This window comes from Aulostomus chinensis, chromosome 4 (assembly GCF_037954235.1).
Source record: "Aulostomus chinensis isolate RoL2024-O1b breed Wild chromosome 4, RoL_Achi_v1.0, whole genome shotgun sequence".
Taxonomy (NCBI): Eukaryota; Metazoa; Chordata; class Actinopteri; order Syngnathiformes; family Aulostomidae; genus Aulostomus; species Aulostomus chinensis.
The window spans coordinates 14,510,684-14,528,815 of record NC_141323.1 but is presented as its reverse complement, the minus strand read 5'-3'; the positions used below and the strand labels follow the sequence as shown (position 1 = coordinate 14,528,815).

Sequence of the window (18,132 nt, the reverse complement as noted above, 5' to 3'; positions counted from 1 at the left end):
CTTTATCTCTGTGTTTTTTCTTTATTTAGGCATGTTTTGTGTATAATTACTTGCCAAAAGTGTTAAAATATATTCTTTAAGTATGGTTATTGCTATCACTGTATGTGACTTTTTTTAAACAAGATGTTTTTTATGTGTGCCTTCAGTTACTCTACAGATGTGATTTTTCAGAAAGGAGACCAAATATATTTTTTTTTTTTTTAACTAGAAAATAATAGTAAAGAATAGTAAGGATAAATTCAAGATTACCACAGATACAACATGAACTCATCAAATGAAACAGAGTTGCGATGGCAAAAACACAATTGAACATTTAAAAAAAAAAATTGCAAGCAATTGTTTAGAAAAGTAAAAGCCAATATAAAAACTCATCAATATTTAAGGACATAAAAGACAACTAAAATATTTTATTTCATCTTTGATTCTTTTTATTAAAAAAAAAAAAAAAAAAAGGAGACTAGTATAGAAAGGTGGCTTTTGCTGTGGAGCAACTCAACCCAATCAAATCTTTGGGTGAGGAAAGCCCTCCAGAGGATGTTTCAAGAACTACAACCACACTTCCATCACACAAAAAAAACAGTGAAGAGAACATCAAATAATTAAAAATGTTCCTGTAAGGTTTTCACTGTTCCCCAGCTGGAAACAGGATAGCTTAACAGCAGGTTAAAATTATAAAAATGTACCCTCCTCTTCCATGACGTTCCCCCACCAAAGTTACGGTAAAAGGGATAATCCAATGCCTCAGCTATGTGAGGGCAAGTTTCTTTCTCTTGGCCTTTTGCCCTCTGAAGTTTTGGTCTGTGTTTTGGTTCTCTGTCTTTTCCAAGCACTGCCAAGGATTTGCGCTTAACTCATAAAACTGATGCGAGTTGACTCAGCAGATAATTAATCTTGTTCCAGTCAGTCATGCTGCTGGTGGGACGGGCAACACACTCTGATGATTGTATCCAGGCCAAAAAACAAAAAAAAAGGGATTTAGTGGAAACATGAACAGTGGAAATTCGGGAAGATGTTTTTCATCAGATCTGAAAAAGCAGCGACGCACCTGAATAAGGGGGAAAAAAACAAAAAGAAATGCTCCCACGATGCAGAGAGAAAGGTCAAACGCAACGCCATCACGCTAACGGGAGAAAACGAAACGATTCTGGATTAAGACTGCCAATTTGTGAAAACACAACTTAAACCTGAGTTTGCAAAAACAAAGATGTTGTCAGCGTTTTCTTTGAATCGATCAAAACCAGTTTGGAGTCCTTTCCCCGTCAGAAATGTGTTGTTGCTTCCCGTTTGGCAGTTTGACCGCGTGACGTTTGACGCTGCAACGACGCTCCAGGTTTTTGGAGGTACGGATGTTCATGTGTGGACTTCAGCACTGGATTCATTCACGCAGGTGGAACCTCGGAACCTCTTAGAACACATTTTCTACGATGACAAAAAGCTCCTCAGTGGAAAAAAGAGATATTAAACTTTTCATATGCAGCATTTCTGCCCATAAAGATTACATATTCAGTGGTTATGTGCTTATATCATCCCAAATGTGTTTCAACTTGTTGACTACGATTACTTTTTCAAGCTCCTATTTTTTCCGACGGTGCTGCTCGACAAGAGAATTTAATTCCCCTCCTTGATTTGATTTATTTTAAACTTAAATTAAAATGTTTTTAAAAGCACTTCGTCTCATTTTATTCAACTCAAGTACATTGTTATCATCGTTATTTTTTTTATTATTTTTTGTTGTTGTTGGTTTCAGTCACAGTCGCGGTAGTTCAAGCAGCTTTGATCTAGCAGTCGTTTAATTGGCGGCTCGATTAAGAAGTTATCAAGTTATCATAACTTGACACTGTTAGAAATGTGAATTAATGTAACTTGATGAGAAAAAAAACCAAAAACGACGTGAATAAAAGTGTAATACAATGCGATTTCTAGCTGAGCCTCCTCACCTGCAGTGGTGGCTGTTTGACAGTGAAGACAACAACTCCCATGATCCCACGTTGCTTCAAGACATCAAACTTTTTCTTTTTCTTTTTCTTTTTCTTTTTTTATTTGATCAAGATAAACGAGATACTGGGTGTTTAAACACGGAATCTGAATACACGTACAGTTGTGATGAATGCAAGGGAGAGAAAGGAGTTCTTGAAATTGAAAAGTGACAAATTAAGAGATTGGAGCCTGATTTCTTCTTCGTTGGTGGGCTTTGGCAGCTTTGTCAGAACAGATCTGAACTTTTAGGTGAATGAGTCGATGACATCAGATCATTTGGAAGTCGTACAAGTCAAGTTTTAAACACCCCAACTATTTCCCGTACTGTCGAGTCATTGTCTAGACTATACCATTGGTGCAGCGAGAAGGGGGGGGGACTTACTGGAATTGACTAAAGCAAACATTCCAGTATGATATTTTTTTTCTTCTCTACTTTGGCTTGGTCCTATCATGTTCTTCAGAGGCCAAGTGTTTCCATGTGCGTCACTCTGTTGTCGGACATGAAGGAGCACTGACAGGACAGCGAGGCTCATCCCTTACAGCTGAAGTTGAACTCTTTTGGTGCCCCTGCTTACTTTTCCCTAAGCTAAATAAAGTCACCATTGATTGGTGATCGATTTAAAAATGTCCCGATCGCAAAAATATTGATCTGCATGTCAGAACTTGACTCAACTTTTTTTTTTGGGCACTTCCATATAAACGCACGCTCATTTTGTGGAAAAAAAAAAAAAAAGTTTTGGGGGAAAATCCTACGTTTTGCAAAAGTGAAACTGTTGCATGATCTCACAAAAGTTACAGAGTCACGTTGCATTTTTTTTTTCTTGCAACCATTTTTTTTCTTTCACTTATGATACAAGGGAAGCACTGAGTCACTCCATGTGTAAATTTAACGAAACATTAAAAAAAAAAAAACTAAATCTCTTTGCTCTTGAAACTTTTGTTGTTGTTGTTGTTGTTTTCGTTCAGAGCTGCTAAAACAAAGGTTGCTTTTCCAAATGCGTTGCAACGTCTACCAGGAATGAAAGTCATCAGGAACGCTCAACCGTGCTGAATGTTTTCTTCAGCTCCGGGCGAGGAAAAAAAAAAAAAAAACCCCAGTGTTTAAAACGCCGCGAGTTGCCCCTCTCAACCTAAACAGAAAACCGGTGTTCTGCCTAATGCTGTTGATTCTCTGGACTGGTTAGGTTCCTTCTGTGTTTGTCTTTTAGTAGTTTAAAGTAAACGCAGGGGTAGATTGGAACTCCTGAGGGGACGAGGCTGGAATTACAGCCCTCTCTTCGTGGGTCTGTGTATTTTGATGGAGTTTTGAAGTAAAATCCGGGCCCACGAAACACTGACACTCCGTTTTCTTTACTCCTTTAGTGTTTTCTGTGTTGTTTTTTTTTTCTACTGCGGGTCAGTTGGATTAGCGTGAGCAAGTAGAGGCGCCTGTGGAAAAAGACACACACACACACACACACACACACACACATGTATAAGGTAGCGTGAGGCATTTCCTGAATTATCATCTATTTGAGTGTGAAAGCGGTGAAACTGGCTCCCGAGAACATAAACTTGTTCATTTTACTTAGGACATTTTCTATGGAAGCCTGTATGGGGGGAAAAAAAAAGCGTCCCTTGATTTTCTTCATTGGAGGAGCTCTGTTTTTGTTACTAATATCTTTTCCTTAAAAAAAAAAAAACTGTTTTTTTTTTTTTAAATCGGGAAGATGAGAATAAGAGAGCTTTCTCGTCATCGCACAAATCAACTGAAACTGTTCCCGATCACTTCAAGACATTCACGCATTCAACAGAAACGACAAGAAACTAAAGAAGAGAGCGGAGAGCTGCTGGAGCTCGCGTGCATTGCCATCTTTAAAAAAAAAAAAAGAAGTATGTTTTTAATTTTTTTTTTTTAAATGTCACAAAATACCTTTAATTCCCTGAAAACTCATCTTAATAATTCAGGGATTTTTCTTCTTTTTTTTTTTTTTTTTCCTGCGGCGAGTGGAGTCGCCCCCTTAGGGGCCATTTGAGAAAAACAATGACAATATTTCACCATTGGCTTCACTTCTGTGGGGTCATCTATACAGTCTAAAACTGAGTCATTTTTCTGAAATTACTTTTTTTAATTGAATGCCTCTTTCATGCTCCATTCAGCAGCAGTTTCACGGACTGTACAAAGATCGAACTTATAAAGCTAATAAAGTAGCCGGCGCTCCTTCTAAACCCCTCGGGTCCACCCACGGGTCTACACACGTGTCCACCCACGGGTCTACACACGTGCCCACCCACGGGTCTGGAAAAAAAAAAGGTTATGAAATTAAAAGTGTACCTAATGGAATTTCCCCTGGTCCCATCATTGCAGCAACCTTAGTTTAATCTATCTGCTTTGATCAGTGGTAATGTAAAGATTTCTGTAAACCTTTATTATATTTTTTTTTTCTGTAAAAATATGGAGTGAATTTAACTTGGTCAAATTTTATTTAAACAAGGATATTGTCAAAGTCTACATGAAGTTGTTGGGTTGTTTTTGTTTTGTTTTTTCCAAAAAATACTTTTAAAAAAAGTTTACCGATAAATACCTGTTTGCTCGAGTTTAATTTTTAGTTTTGAAAGCGACCTTGTGAAAGCAGCGGTCGATGGTTCGAAGCCCAGCTCTCGCCCTGCCTCACCTCTGCTAAAGAGACACTAAAAATAACAACAGCAACAACAAAGTCAAGGTGACTTGAGAAGTTTTAAAACTAACAATGACACCTTTTATGTGGGGAGGCGTCTTTTTTGTAAAAATAAATACAACATCCAACCAGTAGAAAGCTTCGAAATATTGAAATTTTGTCTACACTTCTCATCAAATTAAACATTAGTAACACTAGTTTTCTGATGCAGTAAAATGTACTACGTGTTCATCTTTACAAATACGGTAATTATACACAAGAGTTTAAAAAAAAAGCCTCAAGTCTTGTAAAAAAACACGACAACTGTAGTTATTATTGTTCCATTTGTTAACTCATTGTCGCCCAAATGATAAGATGAAATAATAATTCAAAGAAAAAGGACGAGTCACCGGTTTTATTCTGAAATGCAAAAAAAAAAAAAAAAAAGCTTACCTATCAAATTTACATCTACGTGTTTTTGTTTTTCCTCCATCTTACAAAAACCCCCATCTATGTTTTATGGTTTGTTGTTGTTGTTTCTATGTGTGCTTCCCCCGTTTGCGACGCCAGCTACCTTCACATTTTCCAGCGTTTAAAAAAAAGCTGAAACTGTGCCACCAAAATAAAAGCACAATAATAACGATAATAATAATCATAACGATGATGATAATAATAATGATAATCCTCCGCATGTAGCAACTGAAAACATCTCACAGGAAAACTATGCTGGGAAATGCCTGAGTCAGAGAGATAATAATGAATGTCCCTCATTATCAGAACATTTTGATGATTTGACCTTTAAGGGTCAGATTCAGGTTTGAAATCTGGATGGTTGGGGGGGAGCAGGGGGGAGGGGGGGGGGTTGGTGGTGGTTGCTGGGGGGGTAGAGAGGAGGGGAAGGACCCTCAGCTGACTATTTAAATGGGGAAAACCTGCGGAAAGACATTTCTGTCACTTTTGTCACTCGGTTCAACTGGTGCGCAGCCACAAAACACGCAGGTAAGACGACCATTTTTGCGCAAATATACATCCATGTACAGATGAAATGAAGAACTGGAGTATTTATTGTTTTGGTTTGTTATTTCCTCCAGGATGTACACCCCTCTGCTCCTCGTCTGCGTTTTGGTGGCTCCTGGTTGCACCACCAAGGGAGACACGGGAGAGATCAGAAACACGATTCACAACATCACAAACATAGCCAAGTTAACTCTGGTTCACATTGACAAACTCAGAACAAAGGTATGCATGTTCAGGCAGCGTCTCAGCGTCGGAACGTGACTGCATGCTGTGTCACACTTCCAGCAGAACACCAAGGTGGAGACATCTAAACCTACAGCCTTCATCTTCTTTTCCTCAGTTGCCTGCGGCTCCCTTGATAGAAGTCAGCGTTCCTTCCGTTGAGGGACTAACTTCTATCACCCGTGACCTCGGACTTCTGGATAATGAGCTGCAGGGTCCCTTCACGGAGCCTCTCAGTCAGATCAGGGCTGACGTCTCCAGTTTGGAGGGACGCGTACGCTTCCTCGCTCAGATAACCGAGTGTCACATCTCTGAAACAAGAGCAGAAGCCATCGATACTTTGTTCCCGGACAGCTACCTCCACCAAACGCTAACGAAGGTGCAGAAGTACCTGCAGAAGTTCCTCCTCAACAAGGACAAACTGAAGGTCTGCTGAGGTAGAGTAGCGCCTCTCACCCTAACGAAGCTTATTTGCACAATGTAGCTCTCAGCAGTGTAACCAGCACAGAGTTTCTGCCACTTCCTCCACGTAGAGTCAAAATAATGACATGAGATGCAGAAATACATTATTTTTTACAATATTTTAACCACATTTGATATTTTTGATATTGTATGACTACCAACATACAGAGAAATATATATATATTATACATTTATACATATATATTACATCGTGTTTAAAAATTTAAGTGTGACGGTGCAATTTTTAATGTTTGAAATGTATGGAAAACTCTGGAAGTACGCTAAAGCTATTTGATTATAAGCTTTAAGCAGGCACTAAGCTTGTAAACATGGACGGAAGCTGAAATATTAAGCGTTTGGATGTTAAATGTGTCAATAAAAACACTTTCAAAGTCAGTCCTTTGGTTTCTGTTTGGCTTTTTAGGGTTCTGGTGGGACAAAGTGAAATTATTTGAGTCCTGCTTTGGAAAAACTGCACTGTAGTACAATTTCAATTTCAGAGTTTGCTGTAAAAATGTTCTAAAATATGAAGATTTGATTTGATTAATAAATGTCAAAGGTGTTAGAAACAAATCATAATAAGAATCACTGGATTTAAGTGTAATCTGTGAGTTTTGTGTAACTTTAGGCTGCAAAAGAGGAGCTGAAAAAATCTGAAATAAAAGGTTTTACCTTTTTTTTTTCCCCCCAAAGATTTGGAGTCATTTCCTAAGTTTTAAACGACTCAAACGAGAGCGAAAGTGTAATTCTCGTGAGTCATGACTGAACAGAGGAAAACAGGGTGACTCCAAACTCCCATCTGGCGCTCCGGAGGCCCCGCTGTAGTGGCAGTATTTTTACCTGTAGCGTGGTTTCAAATACTACTCTGAGCAACAGAACCCTGGAGCATCGTCGTTGTTGATGAGGTTTCATAGGATAAAAGATTACGTGTCACGGATGAGGCTGCTGCTAAAACAATGAGTCAGAAATACAGCTCAAATCATTCATTTCCACTTTGTCCCCGTCAATGTGTGTGTGTGTGTGTGTGTGTGTGTGTGTGTGTGTGTGTGTGTGTGAGAGAGATGTGTAGCTCCTCCATTCAACCCTCCCGCTGTGTGAAAAAAACTGAGATTATAACAAAAATAACAATCCCAAATCTGACGCTACGTTGGCGAATAAAGTGGGAAAAACTGTGTCGACCATCCAGCATTTTAATGATGCGTCAGCAGTTGTGCCGCCCTGCTCATAACACCAGGCGGAGCGCTAACATTTCCAAATTGCGCACCTTAAATTCAGATGAATTCACTTGCAGAGGGACAGTGTAAACGTGTACATTGATTATTTTCAGGGTACAAAAAGATGGACGCACCAGATTTAGCAGACAACTCATTCCGATTGTAGTCCTGTACATTTGTGCATGGATGTGTACATATGTGCATAAATGTTTATGTTTGTGTATACACGTGCGTGTATGTGTATGCTTTGGCTTTTTTTTCTTTCTTTTCTTGCGCATGTATGTGCGAGCACACGCGTGTGTAGTCAGGAATGCTGGTGGGAGGAACGCGGAGGTCTCTTGTTTGGTCTCGATGCGCGTGTGTGATTTGATCAGCCCACAGCACCCCTCACACAAATGAACACTCAAATCGGTTTGAATCGACAACCCGGCCTCTGAACGCTGTTCTATCATTTTCATATTCCGTGTGATTTCACGTCCCAGTATCACCTTGACTTTTCTCTGTCTCATCTGACAGCTCCCTGATTTGTTTGCGTCTCCCTCGCTGGTGCAGGAACTCTCATCGGCCGTCGAGGTTCTTTCTGACCTCTTACATCGCGCGTGCCTGCCGATACGGAAGGAAAGAAGCGACGGCAGACTTGAGCGTAAATCATAATGTTGTCAGATACTTGATTTTTTTTAATTTTTATTTTACATTTTCTCTTACGAGGACGCACCGCTAGTGACCTCCTGGGACGATAACAAGGTCTGACATAATTTACCACTTTTTTCCTCTCTTTTGTTTTGATATGAAGTCATGAACTGCATCTTTGAATGAACGTTCCTCCGTGTCAGCAGATAAACGATACCTATGGTGAATATTGACAATAACAATCGAGAAAGTAGATGAATCGGTATTTGCTAATTTTCCGTGCCTTTTTTTTTTTAATAAAACAAAATCATCATTGTGTATCCAAAAAAGGTACAATATCATTCTTATTTATCAACATTTATACATTATAAGGTACTTTTTAAAAGAAAGAAGTGAAGCGGCTCTTGTTCACATTTTTTAGTTTTATTTCGGAAATACGTGTTTTAAACCAACCAACCGTTTATGAAGCAACACTTCCTGTGATGTCATTGTTCATTCTGATTAAATAGTGCATATTTTGAACTTCAACAAGAAACTTTTGATTAAAATGAAAATGATGTTTTTGGGGTTTTTTTTTTGAGAATATTTGTGAATCATGCAAAAACTGCAAGAGAAAATTATAAGCGAGAGTTTAAATTCTTGTTTGGAGGGCAGTAAAAGGGAGCGTGTTCAAGAATCTCTCCAGTGTGGAGTGATAGTCTTCGGGGTGACACCGCATGTGAGCCGCGTGTATCGACTCCTTCCATTTTCTGCTCTGCACGGCCACGCCCCTTTCCCTCCAGCATTCGATGGTGTTCTCGATGGCAGCCGGGTCGCACAGGGCGTCGTTTTCACAGAAGAAGAATAGGGCGGGCGCAGTGATGGGGCTGTTGTTGAAGACGTGGATGCTGTGGTTGTAGTAGTCCGCTGTGCTGGACTTGAAGAGCCAGAAGTAGAACATGGCCAGGTTTTTAACCAGGGCCTCCAGACGTGGCAGCAGGGTTTTAGCGAGACCTGAACAAAAACAGATGGCACAGAGCTCCATTACATAGGTTACACAAAACTGTAGGCCGTAAAACAGGCGGACAAATGTGGCCCCAGCACCCCATGTTAGTGTTAGAGTTAGGGTTAGTGCTAGGGTTAGTGCTAGGTTTAGTGTTAGTGTTAGTGCTAGGGTTAGTGTTAGTGTAAGTGTTCATGTTAGGGTTAGTGCTAGGTTTAGTGTTAGTGTTAGTGTTAGTGCTAGGGTTAGTGTTAGTGTTAGTGCTAGGGTTAGTGTTAGGGCTAGGGTTAGTGTTAGTGCTTGTGTTAGTGTTAGGGTTAGTGTGAGTGTGAGTGCTTGTGTTAGTGTTCGTGTTAGGGTTAGTGCTAGGTTTAGTGTTAGTGTCAGGGTTAATGTTCGTGTTAGTTTTAGTGCTAGGGTTAGTCTTAGTGATAGTGCTAGGGTTAGTGTTAGTTTTAGTGCTAGGGTTAGTGTTAGTGCTAGGGTTAATGTTAGTGCTAGGGTTAATGTTAGTGCTAGGGTTAATGTTAGTTTTAGTGCTAGTGTTAGTGCTAGGGTTAATGTTAGTGCTAGGGTTAATGTTAGTTTTAGTGCTAGTGTTAGTGTTAGTGCTAGGGTTAATGTTAGTGCTAGGGTTAATGTTAGTGCTAGGGTTAATGTTAGTTTTAGTGCTAGTGTTAGTGTTAGTGCTAGGGTTAATGTTAGTGCTAGGGTTAATGTTAGTTTTAGTGCTAGTGTTAGTGTTAGTGCTAGGGTTAATGTTAGTGCTAGGGTTAATGTTAGTGCTAGGGTTAATGTTAGTTTTAGTGCTAGTGTTAGTGTTAGTGCTAGGGTTAATGTTAGTGCTAGGGTTAATGTTAGTTTTAGTGCTAGTGTTAGTGTTAGTGCTAGGGTTAATGTTAGTGCTAGGGTTAATGTTAGTTTTAGTGCTAGTGTTAGTGTTAGTTTTAGTGCTAGGATTAGTGATAGTGATAGTTTTAGTGTTAGTGTTTTATTTTGTTTTACAGATGAGAAGTAGGTCAACGTGGGAATTTTCCTTTGTTTTTTTTTCCAGGAATTTTTTTTTTAAAGTTGCCAAAAAGTTTATTTGAAACCAAACTCGCGGTTGACGCTCCTTTTCTCTTCGAGTCCTGAATTAATATTAAAGAGATGAGATTAAAGTCAGTTTTTGAGGTCTGAGTTGAAAGTGACAGAGGCTGAAGTGAGAGAGGTTACCCAAATCAATTCAGATTACTTGAATTTCATAAATATGTTTAAACTTGTGAATTTTGTATAAAAAAGCATTACTTTTCTATATTAAAGTCCTGCTTGCGATATTAAAATCCTAATTTTGAGATTAATGTTCTAATTTTGTATTTAAAGTCATTATTCAGAGTTAAAAGTCATCATTCTGGCTTTGAACTCAAGCACTTTTTCTGAAATGTAAATTATTTTGTATATTACCTTGTCCTCTTTTGTAATTATTCCTCTGTTTGTCAAATTTGAGGTCTACAATATAATTCCACAAGGACGCTTTTATCTGTCTGATCGTATTTTAATTCCCGGAAGCGCGACACACTGAAGGTGTGAGCCAACTGACGGTCGCAGCTGCAACATTAGATCTCGCCTTTGCAGCACTGTCAGAAAAATGAATAAATAGGTAAATAAATAAACGCATTTGACCTTTTTTAAAAACCTTTTTAGCTATATATCATTCCTAATTTTGCAGAGGAAGTTTTAGTACAACTAAATTGGGTTGAGAAGAGGATAGTTTTGCTGTTGTTTTGTGATTAAAATTCATTTTACTGTTTAATTGTGTTTTCTGTAAATTCCGGAGTTTTCTACAAATTGCGGCGCTGTGGCTTAAATGCTCTTTCGTGTGATGAATTCTAAATGAATACAAAATATTCAAATTATTTTTTCCTTCCAAACAAAGTTCAGAGAACCCATTTCAGCGGATGCAACTTGGGCACGCAATAACAATCGCTCAACTTTCAGGAATGCTGCTCGGGTGGTGAACACGGGAAAAGTTGACACGCTCCACAGGCATGTTGACAACAAGCTGCCGTGATGAATTCCTGGATTCGGGCCAAAATGGAGCAGTGGGTCATCTGGTGGATTCATTATTTAAAGATCTGACACACAAAAGTAAGCTGAGCCCCGGCGGCCGCCTGCATCTCTCTCTCGCTCACCTATGGCCATGTGTTCCAGAGTTCCAGCCACCAAGCTGTCATAGATGTGACCTCGAACTCTCTGGGCCAAGCCTGCATGTTGTTCCTGTTCCTGGGAGATGTGGGTGAGTATCTGGGTGAAAGTGTAGCCGCCGATGGAGGAGGCGTAAACCAACAGGGGCCGACAGGAGAACTGAGGCTCCTCCAGCACCTGTAAAACCTCTGAACCGTATTCGAGCCCCCACCGAGGCCACAGGAAGTGCATGACATTGCTCTGGACAAGGAGCACATCCACGCCGCGCTCCAGGTACATGTCTGTGTATTTGGACACCACTGATGGGTGGGCGCCGAGCCACGAGAGGAAGAGGAGGACTGGACGGGTGTCTGATTGGGAAGATGCAGGTGTGTGCTGAAGCAAGGGAGAGGAAGGAGAGTGCGGAGGGGTTGAGGGGTGGGGAGCTGCTGGAGGGTCTTTGAAGGGACTCTGCTGGTCTGCATCTGAGACCCCGTAATAATAAGTCATTCCCCTGCGGATCTTCCTGGACAGGAACCTGCCTCGCTCAGACCTGGAGGTCTCGGTTGTGAAGAGGCTGGAGAGGAGGAGGAAACATCACCAAACATCACTATGGAGACATTGTTTACAAATAATGTGAGGGATTAAAATCCCTCATTTCATATGGATTAGCATGGCATTACTCTGACCTATATTCCCTAATCTCTAACACACCACAAAGCTGTACCAAAACAAAATGTTGGTTCTTTTTTTTTTTTTTTTACCCCGTGTTGGTCGGTAGATTTCCCATTGTACGTTCTTCGGTGGTCGTGGCTCTAACAGACCCCAACCCAGATCCAGAGGAGAAACGCCGCAGCTGTGGGAACGAGCCGGCGTCTCCGCTGCGCACCGCACTTCCGCAGTCAAGTGAACGCTCCGTTGCGCGCTCCCGCGAGAGAGGACGTACCGCGCACGCGTACCTGTATAATATGACACATACAGGAATTGGAGCTAAATAATAAGCAGCAATAATATTAGTAATCATAATAATGATGATGTCACGAATAACAACAGACTGAGAACCACGTCAGGGAGTAAATGTATCCATCCGCTCGACTCGGGCTTGAACAACTTTCCCCTGTTGGAGCAGCTGGTGGAAGAAGTTGTGACTCACGTGACCCGCCACTTCAACTATTAATGGAAACATTAGAAGGTCATTGATGTCTGTTTGTTTGGCGCCAAGAAACTGCGATATCTCCTACTGCCACTAGATGGAGCCAGAGTCAAACACACGGTTCAGGTTGGATTTTTTTTTAATTTCTTTATCCATTTATTATTTATTTATTTATTTATTAGGAGGTGGATGAAGTGATAAATGTTATTCTTAAAGGCCCCTGAAGATGGAATGTTTCCTTATCAATTTAATTATTTTCTTTTTGTGAATTTAATAGAATTGATTTTCATTTTCTTTTTTTTTCTCTTGAGTTCGTTGTTTTTCATCATTAAAGCTTTAATTCGACTCAAAATCCAAAAGTGTTTAATGTTTCTTAATTTCCACTGTTGGTATGTTAGCAATAATCATAACAAACAGTGCCAACAACACCACAAATAACATAAATAATGATAATAGTAGTAGTAGCAATAATAATAATAATATATAATATGAGAAGCATAAAATAAAATAGACAAACCATTTTAATTTTATATAATGATAATAAAAATCTTAATTTCTATCCAAGCGACTGTGAAGAAAGTAATGAGAATAAAATAAAAAACACCCTAAAAAAAATAAGATCAACCAAAAAACATCAACATAAATGCTGAGCTTGACCACAATTGTCAAAAAATTAATTTGATTTCAATAAGCAATAAGCTTAAGTTAAGAGATATTAAAAGGGGTTTTGTTGCGTTGACAAAGTGAATCTGTGTCCTAGCATCACATCGCATCGTGGGCAGCTCAAGAAATATTTTCAAGCAATTCGTGTGGACTGAAACCTGAGTCCTGTACTCCATGATGTTTCTTCATTTTAACGATAATTTTAAACTAATTTTTGCTACTTTCATTAACAAATCACGCTGCATATTAATATGACACTATGATTTTCACAGTACTTTTTTTTTTCTTAAATGCAATTCTACAAAGTGCCAGGCTGTAAAAAAAAAAAAAAAAAAAAAGTGAGAAGTGGTTGCCATGGTAGCGTGAAGCATAGGTGACTGTCACACACCTGATCAGATCTTCCCCTCTCCCTCACAGCAGAGGAAGATGGAGGTCATCACATCTCTCTCTCTCTCTCTCTCTCTCTCGCTCGCTCTCTTCCCCTTATTTTTCTGCACTCATTTGCACCTCCTCTTAGTAAACACACTCACACACACACACACACACATTTCTATCCTGACTGTCATGATAAAGTCTCAGTGCTGCTACACTAATGAAAAGCTTATTTTAGCCTTGATGCTAACAGCAACTCTCAAAACAGGTCTTTTGAAAGTTCAGGCCAATGTGTATTTAGTCCCAATTTTTGCAAATCAAATGTGAGTGTGGGAGAGAGACAGAGAGACAGACAGACAGACAGACAGACAGACAGAAAAAGAGCCATCCAGAATCAGTATTTCAGGCTCAGTCAGGCAAAAAACATCCCACAAAAACATAACCTTTGACCTGCATGTTACCTCACAGCTCTAGACCACACCCTTTTATCCTCATCTTACATCATCTTCCCCATCAACCCCCTCATCCATGTTGATTTTCCATGCATTCCTCCTCCTCCTCCAGCTAGCCCCCCCCCCCCCCCCCCCCCCAAGAACTCAGACCATCCCCCTATTGCTTCTGCAGAGACCCCGGCCCTTCCTGTCTTTGTCACATTCATTGTCCAATCAGAAAGATGTGAGGAAAGGGGGAGAATGCACCCTCTCTCTTCTCTGGGCAGGAGGGGTCCACCCACATGAGGGTGTGGATGTTCCATTACAGCTTCCTGCCTTTTTCCTCCCGGTCATGTTTCCCATAGTGGCATGTGCTTCTCCTCATGATGACATCACAATCTCAGCAAAACACACACTGGGAGTGGAGGATGTGCCACCTGACTGACCTCAGGGACCGAACATGAGCAGAAATATCCAAGTAAAGTGAATTCATATCTCTTCATTAGGTGAATATGTTTCTCCACTAACAAAAACACACCGGCCTCGTTCAGACGTTCTCGTAATGTCTTGGGTTCTAGAAGGAAGTTGTTTCCAAACTCTCCAACTGCATCAAAACCTCGTAAGATGTTGTCAGTCTGACGAGCGAAGCGTACCGACGTCTCTGCCTCTTTAGGTTTCATCTTAATTCCTTTCAAATGCCTTTTTACCAACCTGATAAAATTATGTAAAAAAAAAAAAGTTATTATTGTTATTGTAAAGCTCCTACATTTATAAAAGCGTTTATTTTTCCCGCGCAAGAAAGCACAGAGCAGATTTATGTACAGATAGCAGTCGTGTTTGGGCCTCGTTTGGGCCGCATTTGAGCCTCGTTTGGACCGCGTTGAGCCTCGTTTGGGGCTCCTTTGGGCCGCGTTTGGCACTTCTGGCTCTGATGTGGGCCAAATTTGGACCAAACATCAATTGTTATCATTTTTACACGTTTTCATTTTCTTTATCATCCTCATCATCATTAAATTATTCTGAGACATCTGTAATGAAACGACTAATGATGTTGATAATATTTACTTTATTTGGATTTATTTTACGTATCTATAACATCTGGCAGGCAACTGAACCAGTCTCGGACAGCTCTGGTTTAAACCTTCCGAATGTTTGTAGAACGTAACTGAGGAGGTTGTAAATGTGACCACATATTTGATGAACTTCATGCAAACAATCAGGAAATATGACGCCATGTTAGCATTCATCTCTGATATCCACTCTCCTTCCAGCTTTGGTTTGGTCTTGGGACGGAAGTATACCCGCTCTTCGTCATTTGGTGCAGCTCCCTACGAGCCGGAAAAACGAGGCTAACAAGCAGACCAAAACAGAGTAAAAGTTGTGGGTTGTAAAGCCACAACAGAGAGTGAATGTAGACGTGAAGGAGACGGCAGAGTTTGGTGCTAATTATCTGGGTTTGACACTTTCACACAAACCAGGGTTCCCACAAACAAGGAAGCAACGTGAAGCTTGACACAACACTGAGCGCGCTCATATCCCCCTCTCCTCCTTTCATCCGTCTTTGTCTGCCTTTCATCCGTCTTTCTCTGGGATTCGCAATGAAAACTCCATGCTTTTGTCGTTTCTTTGTGGGACGGCTGTCATCGGTGGGAGGAGCTCTTTATTTTTCCATCAATTTTTCTCCTCGTTGGGATGAAAATCACGTTCCATCCCTTGACGATTCACAGGTCCGATGTTGTCAGTGATTACAGGTGGTACTGCTGCACCTCACTCGACCGTTAAAAAAAAAAAAACACCATCATGTTCTGTCATTTTGAGTTTGGTAATAATCTTCTAATGAGAAATATAAAGATTTATTATCAGACGCTGCAGTTTAGCATTTTCGCGTCTCTCTTTTTGGTTTAATCTGCTACGTACAGCAATAATCCCAACCACGTTTGCTATCTCGGTCTTTTATGTTGATAATATATCAGATTTAACATTTGGATCAGCCTAACTCTTCCTTTAATGTATAAAAGACAAAAGAGAAGTACAAGTACACATAATAGGTTGTATTTTGAGTACTCTAAAGTGTGAGAGCTGTGCATCTCTGAAGGAAATGCAGATGATTCGTCCGTCAAGGTCATGGCTGATCTTCATCTAACAGCCCTAATCAGTCATACTGGATCTGCAGGGAGAGCTACACTCACTCACTCACACACACACACACACACACACACACACACACACACACACACACACCAGAGGCTGTTTACTCTTACACATCAACAGAGACGTCGTGTTGCATGCTAAAGTCATCACGCCTGTTATGGAATTTTTTTTCCCTCCAGTTCGATCGTCTTAATGGATTTTTTCTTCTAAGGTCATATTTACATTACAGCTGTTGTTCCACATATTAAAAAACCTCAGTTACTCACACGTCTGAACTCTTTGTTGTGTTAAAAACGGCGTGTTTAAGCAAACGTGGCACTCTTATTTAAATTAAAACTGCATACACAGAGCAAACGTCGTGGGTTCTTCTGCATTCATCATTCGCATTTATTGTCACTCACAATCATTCACGGTGAATGTTTTTCGAGAAGTCTGGGGTCTTGACCTCACTATAAAAAGAGTAAAATGCCTCTGCAGCAGATTGGATGTAGATCAGAGCCAAAAACCTACTGATGGAGTCCATTGTTTTTTTGTTTCTTGTTTTTTTCCCGGACAAAGTTACTTTCTTTAGTCCTCACAATCCGCTATTGTCTGGCACTTTCCATGAACCGGAGCCAGCTGACAGTACAAGCAGAGGACATCAAGTTATACTCTGAATTGTTTAACGTTCTCATGGGGACATCAATCTCCTTAAGAGTGTCCTCAAGACGCCAGGCAGACCTGAGAAAGCACAACTAACAACGCTGAAACCCTGCCTGCAGTCACACTGATAAAGCAGGAATATGCGCTAAAGTGCACGATACACTCCAGAGACGTTAGCCGAAACTGGGAGTAGCAAAGGGGTTTTTAGTGCTGAAGCATGAACTTTGAAAAAGCTGAGAGTGTGAGACTAATAAACGAACAGCTACATTCAATCTCTTGTTTTTATCGATGTCAATTAAAACGCACAGCAAAATTTGCAAACACCTTCCTTTTTTTTTTGTTTTTTGGCCAACGTTTTAAATCCCAAAACGTTGCTTTAATGTAAAATAACGGAAAATAATTTTCTGCTCAGGGAATGTCCCTCAAATGTAGCTAGTCTTTGGCGTACAGGAACAAAAGTTAGCAGTCCTAACTTTTCTAAATTTTGTGGATGTTTAAAGTAGGGCAGAAGTTCATGGAATGTTAGAGAAGTACTGTCGGCAAACCGTGAAATAATGCCGTATCTGTCGCTTGGAAAAAATTCTAGAAAAGAACAGGTCGTGGCAGACAAGCAGGTAGACGCAATTCCCTCCACTCTCTGGATTGCTAGCTAGCTTAGCTACAGTCAATGTAAGCATTATGGCACGATAGCACCATGACTGCATCAAATTCAACTTAATCCAGTATTCGCAGAACTAGGGTTGGGTTTCGCTCTGGAAACAAACTGCAAAAAACAGCGGGATGTCGTTATTCCAGCGTCAGAAACATCCCCGCAAGTACTTTCCTGACCGGCTGCAGTGATTTGCCGCAGCACCTACAAAAGTTGACAATACAAAAAGCATTTCCTGATGACCAGAAGAGCGACTGATATTAATCATGGCTGACTTTAAGAGAGGATGAGGAGGATTATGTCTAGACAAACCAAGATCCTGATCCTGATCCATCTGAACCGGGATATACACCAGTTTAGAGCGAGACGGGGGGGGGGGCCGAGGCAGTCAGAGTAATTCCGTGTACGTATCTAATAAAATAACATCCCTGGCAGGGTTTTTTTTCTACGACAAATGTAAAGCTAAACTCTAGTTCTGTTAATATAGGCAAAGACTGTGTGCCAAAAATGCGTAGTTGACTTTTGAGACAGACTGCTACAATGCTGCGAGGCTAGCATACATAGCAAGTATAAGCTAACTAGCGTTAGCCGTCCACTGGAAGTCCCTTGTTTATGGTCATAGCAAGTCCCCATGCTTCCTAGATGTAGCCAGGAAATGTTTCACATTTGTGCTTGAAAAATGATTCGATCACTTCAGTATAGTATCAACAACAGTTAGCGATTAAGTTTTTAATACTGAAATATTATAAAATTTGGAATGAGTTTAAA

General features: G+C 40.3%; 2 protein-coding genes across 2 annotated transcripts; one reads left to right on the top strand and one right to left on the bottom strand.

Moving 5' to 3' along the window:
* The first annotated feature begins 5,573 nt into the window (after nt 1-5,573).
* Nucleotides 5,574-6,695, top strand: lepb (leptin b). The gene is made up of 3 exons (XM_086202458.1): nt 5,574-5,612; nt 5,705-5,852; nt 5,971-6,695. The coding sequence occupies exons 2-3, from the start codon at nt 5,706-5,708 to the stop codon at nt 6,286-6,288; spliced, it is 465 nt and encodes a 154-aa protein (XP_086058584.1). The 5' UTR covers nt 5,574-5,612; nt 5,705; the 3' UTR covers nt 6,289-6,695.
* A 1,855-nt stretch (nt 6,696-8,550) lies between these two features.
* Nucleotides 8,551-12,251, bottom strand: LOC147262807 (uncharacterized). The gene is made up of 3 exons (XM_086202007.1): nt 12,068-12,251; nt 11,312-11,880; nt 8,551-9,151 (listed from the first exon to the last, which is right to left on the bottom strand). The coding sequence occupies exons 1-3, from the start codon at nt 12,091-12,093 to the stop codon at nt 8,790-8,792; spliced, it is 957 nt and encodes a 318-aa protein (XP_086058133.1). The 5' UTR covers nt 12,094-12,251; the 3' UTR covers nt 8,551-8,789.
* Nucleotides 12,252-18,132: the final 5,881 nt, after the last annotated feature.

Bases quoted from the DNA above. Each gene is read 5' to 3' on its own strand.
- LOC147262807 (XM_086202007.1), bottom strand. From the start codon at position 12,093: ATGGGAAATCTACCGACCAACACGGG. The intron at 11,881-12,067 runs GTAAAAAAAAAA...CCTCCTCTCCAG, and splicing joins AATCTACCGACCAACACGGG to CCTCTTCACAACCGAGACCT. The intron at 9,152-11,311 runs GTGAGCGAGAGA...GTTTTTGTTCAG, and splicing joins TCTGGAACACATGGCCATAG to GTCTCGCTAAAACCCTGCTG.
- lepb (XM_086202458.1), top strand. From the start codon at position 5,706: ATGTACACCCCTCTGCTCCTCGTCTGCGTTTTGGTGGCTCCTGGTTGC. The intron at 5,853-5,970 runs GTATGCATGTTC...TCTTTTCCTCAG, and splicing joins TTGACAAACTCAGAACAAAG to TTGCCTGCGGCTCCCTTGAT.